The 10,000-nt window shown below is 34.7% G+C and overlaps 1 protein-coding gene across 9 annotated transcripts in view; it reads left to right on the top strand.

Moving 5' to 3' along the window:
* The window catches only part of LOC124431555 (C-terminal-binding protein), a 34,115-nt gene that overhangs the window by 12,919 nt on the left and 11,196 nt on the right, over positions 1-10,000 (top strand). Inside the window, exons 1-8 of one of the 9 annotated variants that reach the window (XM_046979636.1) lie at positions 1,091-1,120; positions 3,640-4,083; positions 4,171-4,458; positions 4,600-4,788; positions 4,878-4,967; positions 5,052-5,208; positions 5,695-5,872; positions 6,161-7,658. In XM_046979636.1, the coding sequence (XP_046835592.1) occupies positions 3,886-4,083; positions 4,171-4,458; positions 4,600-4,788; positions 4,878-4,967; positions 5,052-5,208; positions 5,695-5,872; positions 6,161-6,494 (1,434 nt within the window). In that variant the 5' untranslated portion in view covers positions 1,091-1,120; positions 3,640-3,885 and the 3' untranslated portion in view covers positions 6,495-7,658. The other 8 variants (XM_046979632.1, XM_046979622.1, XM_046979644.1 and 5 more) reach the window with 8 other exon arrangements.

The raw sequence follows: 10,000 nt of genomic DNA, 5'->3' as shown, positions 1-10,000 counted from the left end.
CCATCCCTCTTGTTTTTCATTTTCTTTTTCTTTGTTTCTTTTTTTTTTTTTTTTTGACGTGAATCGACAAAGCGTGCGCGCGTGCACCACATGTACCGAAATCACGGTTCTCGAGATAAACGACGAAGTGCCTTGTGATGAAGAGGGTGGGGGCGGGGGTATGGTGGGGGTTATGAAGGGGGAAGTGACTCTTCGAGCATAGTACGTGGTCGTTAACGTTTATAGCTAGTTACGAATGATAGTCGTGTAGTGGTAAGGAATAGTATATGTATATGGTAAATACGGGACTCAGCTTGACTCTCTTTCTCTCTCTCTCTCTTTCTCTCTCTCTCTCTCTCTCTCTCTCTCTCTCTCTCTCTCTCTTCTTTAACTTGCTTCCTCAAATGCATCCGCGACTTCGTTCCTCGGGTTAAACTTCACGTACGCGTACATTGTATGATATATACGCTGCCAGCTGTCGAACAAGGACTTAATCTCCTCGCCTCTTCTCTCTCTATCTGTCTGTTTCTCTCTCTCTCTCTCTCTCTCCCCCCCCGTTTTTCTTTCTCTCTTTCTCTTTCTGTCTGTCTCTCTCTATTTCACTCTTTCTTTTTCTCCGTTCAACTCTTTCTCTGTCTCTTCTCCTTTTGATGATATGAGCTCGGGTTTTCGCTGAGTTGGCACAACATGTGCCCAAGTCAAAGTGCTTGGGTTTGCACTTCGCGTTAGTATCGCATCCTCGCTTTCGCTGAGGCCAGCATCAGATCTCATTTTGTGTAGCCTTCTCTCTCTCTCTCTCTCTCTCTCTCTCTCTCTCTCTCTCTCTCTCTCTCTCTCTCTCTCTCCGCGCGGAAGCTATGTAGTACGTATTCTCCGATTATGCGCGCGCGTATGTTGACCTACGGATTCGAGCGAAACTCAGAAGTCTTCTCTCTCTCCTTCCTCCTCCTCCTCTTCCTCCTTCTCAGCCTTCCTCCCTCCCTCTCTTTCTCTCTCTCTCTCTCTCTCTCTCTCTCTCTCTCTCTCTCTCTCTCTCCCTTTCTATCCTTCAAGCGGTTGCGTTGGTGGTTCAAGCACGATGCGTGTGAAAACGGCGGTGGGGTTCATCGATGCACTTTTCCTTCGATTATCGAAATTGTAGGTTAGTTTTGCTTTCTTTCTTTCTTTCTTTTTTTTTTTTTTTCGTTTCTTTCACCTCCTTAATATCGATAAATATCGATAAATATCGGATAACTAGAAATATCGTTAAATTGATTAAAAATATTCGAAAATATCAAATCCAGTTATCGTTGAAAAAATTTATTTGTATTATGAAAGTGTGTGTGTGTGTATGTATGTGTTTTTTTTTTTCTTTAATCTCACCTTTTATTTTATTTTATTATCTTTTTTTTTTTTCTTTTTTTCATATGTCACCTCATGTGCAATTATCACTTGAGTAACAATTTGTCTTTGTATGAATGACTTAAAAACCAGGGATTTCATGCAATGGTGTAAACATTTCAAAAATTTGTCCTTGAATTTATTGGTCAATGCCAAAATAATTTCCAAGTGAGAGTAAATGAGAGAAAGAGAGAAAGAGAGATTATTCGAAATGATCGTTATAATATTTTACGTTAACGTCGATGTTTCCTGTATCTCTATCTCATTTTTTTTTCTCTCTTCGTATTTCACGAAATTTATGGTCGAGGGTTTTTTTTCTTTTTTTTTTTTTAAGGAATAGACACGTGCGTAATAATCTCATTACGAATCAGCCTTTTAAATAAAGTATGCGAAGAAGGAAGGAGTTACTTCAGAATAGTAATAGTTTCTCTCTCTCTCTCTCTCTCTCTCTCTCCTATGAAAGCAACGTGTGTATATAGTATATTATACCTAAGCACACTTGCAAAGCGTCCGTTCACGCATGCGAGGGCGCCACGCGTCAGAGTCCGCCGACTTTTCTTATGGAACTTTACTAGTTCAGCACTTTTCCGTTTTACCACATAAAAGCGCTGAATCATAAATCGGTATCGTTTTGGGGTTATTCTTTTCGACTCGTTGACCAACGCATATAGAGGTCTCTAACGAGAAAAAAAAATTAGTTTGATTGTTTTTCACGAGTTTACGAAAAGAAATTACCGTACGTGTATATTAATTACTACATATATATATATATATATGTATATGTGTATATATATTGACATATATATATATGCACACACATACACATACACATATATGTAATATCTTGTGCATCAAGCGTAGATGCACTATGATTGGTTTTCCAATTTACTCTCGTGTAGTAACTGGATCGAATGCGTGAACGGCATTGTTTGTAAAAGAAAAAAAAAAAAAAAAAAGCCGACGAATTTACTCAGAATATATATATATATATATATATATATATATATATATATATATATAATATGTACATACAGAAAGAGACACATTCATACATATATATGTATGTTTATATATATATATCTATGTATATATGTATATCTTTGTTGTTATTGGTCATCGATAAAGTTTCTCCGTTGACCGTTATTGGCTAAGAAGTGAGAAATCAGTTGAAGCTTTTAAAAAGAATACGACCTAATATATCGTGCTACTACCAACGCCAAGTGTACTGTATCAACGCACCCGAAAACATTATCCCCAGCCAGTGATTTCGTTCTGGGTGCCCTCTGCGCTTCTACGAGCTCCTTTTCTCGACGTTTTAACTAATAACGTACGAATTCTCTTATCTAGTTTACAACGTTGTTAAACAGTGATACTCATTATTTTGTTATTTTTACGCACCTAAACGATATTATTATTTTACATCGTTGAACGTACGTAGTGCGCAGGTTAAGCCGGCGCGTTTCAAGGTAACCTAAAAAGCTTGCTTTCGCGCACGCTGTTACGAATTGTGTGTTTCGCATTATGTCCTGCGTTGCGCCAGAGCGACTCGATATATCGGCAATAAGTAACTATTTTCATGCTAGTCGTTTAAAGGTGGTCATTTAATATGCCAAATCTAATATATCTTTTGATTTAGTATCATTCGTTAATATTTAACATTTTCATCCGTTTCCATAACAAAGATGTATGTACGTTCGTCGTCGTTCTCGTCGTTACGTGCAACATACGTTTTCAAGCTTTTCATGTGACGATCCTATTGTTTATTTATTTCATTTATATGGATTTATTGTTATTGCACGCATAATAACAATGTTGATTGATATAAGAAGAAGAAAAAAATTTTTTTTTTAATTTTTTATTATCACTATTATTATTATTATTATTATTATTATTATTATTATTAATATTATTATTTTTTTTTTTTTATATGGATGCGTATGTGTATCTATTGCTTACGCAGGTAATAATACATGTATATGTGGATTATAATTTGGAGCACGCTTTCTTAGAATTACTTTTAAATCAAAAGATGAAGTAATTTGGTATTAACATATATTTTATGTTGACAAAACGTTTTGTTTTGTAAACTTTGTGATATAGTTTACAAAAGTGCCATTGTAATATTTGTGATACAGTTTACAAAACTTTGAAAAAAAGCTTTCTATGTTTGGTCGATGTAATATTATTATTATTATTATTATTTTTTTTTTTCCTTTCTTTTATACACATACAATATTGTATTTAAACGATATTTGTTTTTTTTTTTTTTTTTCTTTACAGGAGACGGTATTCAACGATTCGTGATGCGTTGGAGGTTCTGCGGTCCTTGTACAAAAACCGATCAGAAGTCAGTGTTGCAACAACAATTTGTGTGACAAAGCATCAAAGTGCAAAACCATATAATCACACATTCGAAGAGGCTTCTTTACGAGTGGTTTATAAGACTTTTTTGAGAAATAGTGGACATTTTTAGTGAAACTGAGAGTAAGAGTGAAAAATACAAACATAGGGGGGGCTGTCTGACCGATGGACAAACGGAAGATGATGCCCAAACGCCCTCGAATGGAGAATCTAAGGGGCCCTATTGCAAATGGGCCCATCCAAACACGACCACTAGTGGCTTTACTCGATGGACGAGATTGTTCCATCGAAATGCCCATTCTTAAAGATGTTGCGACTGTGGCATTTTGTGATGCACAGTCAACATCAGAAATTCATGAGAAGGTAAGATCTTTGTGATCTCTGACGTATATCGTAAAAACAATTTATTTAACAGAGATTTCAAGCGATGCGTTAAATATTTTTTTATAGGTATTAAACGAAGCTGTAGGTGCACTTATGTGGCATACTATAATTTTGACAAAAGAAGACCTTGAAAAGTTCAAAACACTACGGATCATCGTTAGAATTGGATCTGGGGTGGATAATATAGATGTCAAAGCAGCTGGCGAACTTGGCATCGCAGTGTGCAATGTGCCTGGCTATGGAGTCGAAGAAGTAGCGGACACTACTCTCTGTCTGATTCTAAATCTCTATCGACGCACATATTGGTTGGCAAATATGGTACGCGAAGGAAAAAAATTCACTGGACCTGAACAGGTAAGAAAGATTCATCGAGAAATACGTTTCTTCTTCTTTTTTTTTTCTTTTCGTTATTTTGTTTCTTTTTTTTTTTTTTTTTTTTTTTTTTTTATTGACAAAAAACAAATACGATATTTTGATATGCCTGTTATATTTTAGGTCAGGGAAGCAGCAACAGGATGTGCAAGGATACGAGGTGACACACTTGGCATAGTCGGTTTAGGCAGGATCGGTTCTGCAGTCGCATTACGTGCTAAAGCTTTTGGTTTTACTGTCATCTTTTATGACCCTTACCTACCTGATGGAATCGAGAAATCTCTTGGACTCACCAGGGTTTATACATTGCAGGTAAGAAAATCATTCTCATATTCGTAAATTCTTTTCGAATAAAATATAAATTAATTATATTTATTAATTTATATGTTCGTACGTTTCAGGATTTACTATTTCAGTCCGACTGTGTATCTCTACACTGTACCTTGAATGAGCACAATCATCACCTAATAAATGAATTCACTATTAAGCAGGTATTATTATATTTGATTATATATTACGATAATAAAAATGTATTATTTATTTGATGTTTCAACGTGACAATGATATTTTTTCAGATGAGACCAGGAGCATTTTTAGTAAACACAGCACGAGGTGGACTGGTAGACGATGATGCATTAGCTGCCGCACTTAAACAGGGTAGAATTCGTGCAGCGGCATTGGACGTTCATGAAAATGAACCGTACAACGTCTTTCAGGGTCAGTCTACGCAATGTGAGTTTTATCTGACCATACCTAACCCCCTCCCTCTCTAACTAATATTCCCTTTGGTCATCCTGGTCCTCTTCTTTGACCATCTGGTATATATACACCAGTGCATCTTCCCGATGGTATCCACGGCATGGCATGTTGTGTAGAGGAATTTAATAAGGTGAACATAATTAAGAAAACATGCATTGTTACACCGTATCGTGTGCTTTGATAATTTTTCATTGATTAATTGTCAGACATTGTTATATACATATAAAAAAAAGAGAGAGAGAGAGAGAGAGAGAGAGAGAGAGAGAGAGAAATAGAAAAGTAAATAAAGAAAAAGAAAAAGCAAATACGTTTGTTAACAATACATGTTTGAATTTTGGAAAAAAAAAAGAAGCAAATAAAAGAAAAGTGAAAAAAAGAAAGAAGAAGGAGAAGAAGAAGAAGAAGAACGGTGGTCGTTAAACGTTATACTAAGAGAGAAATATTTCGGTATATGCATAGGTCCGTTGAAAGACGCGCCCAATCTGTTGTGCACACCACACGCTGCATTCTACAGCGATGCAAGCTGCACCGAACTACGTGAGATGGCGGCCAGTGAAATACGAAGAGCTATCGTCGGTCGCATACCAGACTGCTTACGAAACTGTGTAAACAAGGAGTATTTCCTTTCCTCGACCGGGTAAGCGTCCTTATAATGCAATAAAATTGAGCTCAAGCTTAAAAATCGTAGGGTATACTTGGAGTATCGTCGCAATTTCTTTTTCTTGCACCCGGGAAAAAGATATCGTAATTTTTACAGAAACAGATTTTCAAGCAGATGTTAACTCTCTCGTATTACATGGAAAGAGAATCAAGTGTAAAGTAACGTGGTTATAGAAGCGTTCGAACCTTTGGATTTCCTAAGATCGATTGGGCACTTTGTAAAAGGCATTTATCGAAGTGGCCAATTTCTTTTCGCTTTCTCCAGCAGCTACCCCGAGGGGATCAACGGCGGATACTACGCTGGGGCGCTGCCCGTTCAACAGGCGCATTCAACGACTCCTCACGATTCTGCACCCCCACCTCCCGGTGGGCATTCCGTCGTCGGCGGCGGTGGTGGTGGGGGTGGTGGCGGACCAAACTCCTCGGCAGGCGGTGCAGGCGCCGGGGGTCCGACAGGCCCCGCGGGTCCAACGGTAGGCGGCGGCGGGGCTGGAGGCCCTGCTTCAGCTCCCCCTACTGCTGGATTACCCGGTCTACCACACAGCATAGTGAGCGAGCCTGACCCCCGGCCAAGCCCACCTGCTCCGAGTCCCCGTTGACCTTGAACCCCAGACATACACTCCTGCACCACCCTCCGATCTAATTTCCTTTAGCCATTCACGTACATGCTACACCTAAACATACATACACACATACACACACACACACACAAGCGCACACACACGCACACATTACATACATACACATACATACACACAACGCTCTAATTAACATACACATCGACGAGATAATACATAGAGAGAAAGAGAGTGAGGGCGGGAGGGAGGGAGGGAGGGAGGGAGAGAGAAAGAGTGAGAGTGAGAGAAAGTGAGAAAAAAAGAGAGAGAGAGAGAGAGAGAGAGAGAGCGAGAGAGAGACGTATTATAAGAGAAGAGAAAACAGAGATGTATACACATAAGAAGGACATTCGCTGTACCTACCGTACCAATATATACATACACACACTACTACCACCAATTCACATACATACACATATTAAAAGAAGAACATCCGCACGATTTCAAAGGAATAGAAAAACAACAAACAAACAAACAGACAGACTGACTGACTGACAGACAGACAGACACACCCATGCACACATCATGCGTAATACAGTAAGAAGAATAAATCGCGTGTGCGCGACACCTCTGACGACAGACGGCCGATTGACTATTAAACGTATGTCGTGCACGATGTGCCCCCCTCCTCCGAAAAAAAATCTGTCCGCTGCTTCCGAGGACTCGAGGGAATCCATCCTTGAGTGTAGAGTGTGAGAGAGAGAGTGTATGTGGTGTGTATGTGTGTGTGTGTGTGTGTGTGTGTTTGCGAGAGAGAGGGAGAGGGAGAGAGAGAGAGAGAGGGAAAAAATAAGTATGAGAGTGAGTAAAAATCTACGTGTGTGTGTGATGTGTATGTGAAAGAAAGAAAGAAAGAAAGAAAGAAAGAGAGAAAGAAAGTTAGAAATGGAGAAATACAGGCAGATAGGCAACATTAAAGGGGTTGAGAGCTAGCAAGTAACAGAGAGGGAGAAAGAGAGTGAGAGAGGAAGAAGGAGAGGGAGAAAAAATAATAGAAGAAAAGTGAAAGATCAGATAGGAGTAAAAGAGAGAGATCACCGAATGTCTGAGAGGGAGAGACTGATTGAGAGGGTGATCCATTTTGTGTGATAGATAAGCTGAGAAAAAGATAGAGAGAAAGAGGGGGAGAGAGAGAGAGAGAGAGAGTGACTCTGAGAGAGATATATATATATATTTATGTATATATATATATATATATATATATATATATATATATATATATATATATATATCAGACAGAGAGAGCGTGCTATTTTATGTTTGCATTTGCGTCAACAAACTTTCGTCAAGTTTCTGAATAGTGCATTTCCTGTAACTTTATCATTACCACCAAGTACAGTCGGGCAGTAATCATGACGATTAATTCGCGAGAAATTCTATTATATTTTCCTTTATCGAGATTTGGATTTTGGATTATTTCTCTTTGTTTTGTAATAACTTTTTTCTTTTCTTTTCTTTTTTTTTTTCTCCGTGGATTTGTCCTTTCTACCTTGCTCTTTTCTTCTTTATATATTTCTTTTATATATATATACATATATATATATATATATGTATATGTATGTATGTATGTATATATAAATATATAAGTAAAAATGTATGTTTTCGTATGTGTGTATATATAATATATATATATATATGTCCATATATATATATATATAGATGTGTGTGTGTATATACATATATCGGTTTTTTCTATCTCTTGTCTAAAATGATCTAATAAAATGAAAATAAAAATAAAAAGAATAATAATAATAACAGCAACTACAACAACAACAACAACAACAACAACAACAGCAACAACAACAATAGCAACAATAATTATAATAATAATAATAATAATAATAATAATAATAATAATAATAATAATAATAGAAATAATAAAAAGAAGAAAAAAACTCTTCATGTGAGATAGTTGGCTCTCAATTCTTGGAGTTCTGTTTTTGTCTGGGATTTTATATATATATATATATATATATATATATATATATATAATGAAGAAAAAAATATATATGTGTATATATATTTGTGTATATATATGCATATACATATACAAATGATAATAAAATCAATTTGGACTATCTGGTGGAAGATTATTGTGTTGTATGCAGGCTTTGGTCAAATTAATTTTAGATGGAGTTAGATCATTGATCTTTCTTCTTTTTTTTTTTTTTTTTTTAATTTTTTTTTTTTTTTATTTATGAAGATCCTTTATAAATAATTTGTTCGTATCATGTTGTCGTTCGTTATTTAATGCATCGACTGGGTCATTGATGTAGAGTACAAAATGAAGTAACGCGAATGACGTTTAAATATTTTGAAAGAATGATGAATGTCGCCTTTTTCATTGATCGAGATTTCCTTTTTTATTTTTTTTCTTGCTTTATATCTTTTTTCAATTCTTTTTTTTTTTTTTTTTTTTTATTTCTTTTGTTTTTTTTCTCTTTTACCGACCTCATTCTTTGTTCTTGCCCATTTACTTACCCCCTTCCTTTCTTTATTTTTCTTTTCTTTTTTATTTTGTTTGGCTCGAAAAATCGAAAGCTTCGTTCTGGTATTATTATAAATTAAAATATTAAAAAATTTAAATATTTGGAAATTATATAAATAAATATAAATAATTAATTGATTGAATGAATGAATGAATGAATAAAGTAAATAAATAAATAAGTGAAATAAATAAATAATTAAATAAATAAATAAATAAATAAATAAGTAAATAAATAATTGAATGAATGAATGAAAAAGAAAAGGTGGATGAAGAAAAAGAAGAAAAAGAAGATGAAGGAGAAGAAGAGAAGAATTATCCTATTCTTAGTTGATAATTAATTTGTACGATATTAGAGCCTGAATTTAGATTAATGTTTAAACGATAATTATTTAACATTAGATAAACTCTTCTTGATTATCATTATTATTATTACCAATATTATTATTATTATTATTATTATTATTATTATTATTATTATTATTATTATTATTATTATTATTATTATTATTATTATTATTATTATTATTATTATTATTATTACCAATATTCTTATTATTATTATTATTATTATGATCATTATTGTTATTATAAATCCTTTTTTTTTCTTTTTTTTTCTGTCTCCTTATCTTTCTGTATTTCCCTTTTTGGGTATGAATTAAAAAACGAATATACAAAAAAAAAAAAAATCCAATCATACACATCTCTTTTCTCTTTTATTGGTATACGTTATTAATTGGCCCAGTAACAAAGTAATATTTAAATTGCATAGAATGAATGCACAATAATAATAATGAAATAATTAGATGTCATGCATTATATCGCCGTACTGTATTTGGATTAGATTGCGTCATCTTTTTAGTTTTTATTTCCAAAGAAAATATATATATACTCTCTCTCGAAAGAAGAAGAAACAGAAGAAAAAAGAAGAAACAAAAACGAAAACAAAAGTAGCTGAGGAAAGAAGAATTAATGATTTCTTAATTTTTTCTTTTTTTTTTCC

This window comes from Vespa crabro, chromosome 1 (assembly GCF_910589235.1).
Source record: "Vespa crabro chromosome 1, iyVesCrab1.2, whole genome shotgun sequence".
Lineage (NCBI taxonomy): Eukaryota > Metazoa > Arthropoda > Insecta > Hymenoptera > Vespidae > Vespa > Vespa crabro.
Note: the sequence above shows the minus strand (reverse complement) of the source record. Positions and strands in the feature narration are given on the sequence as shown.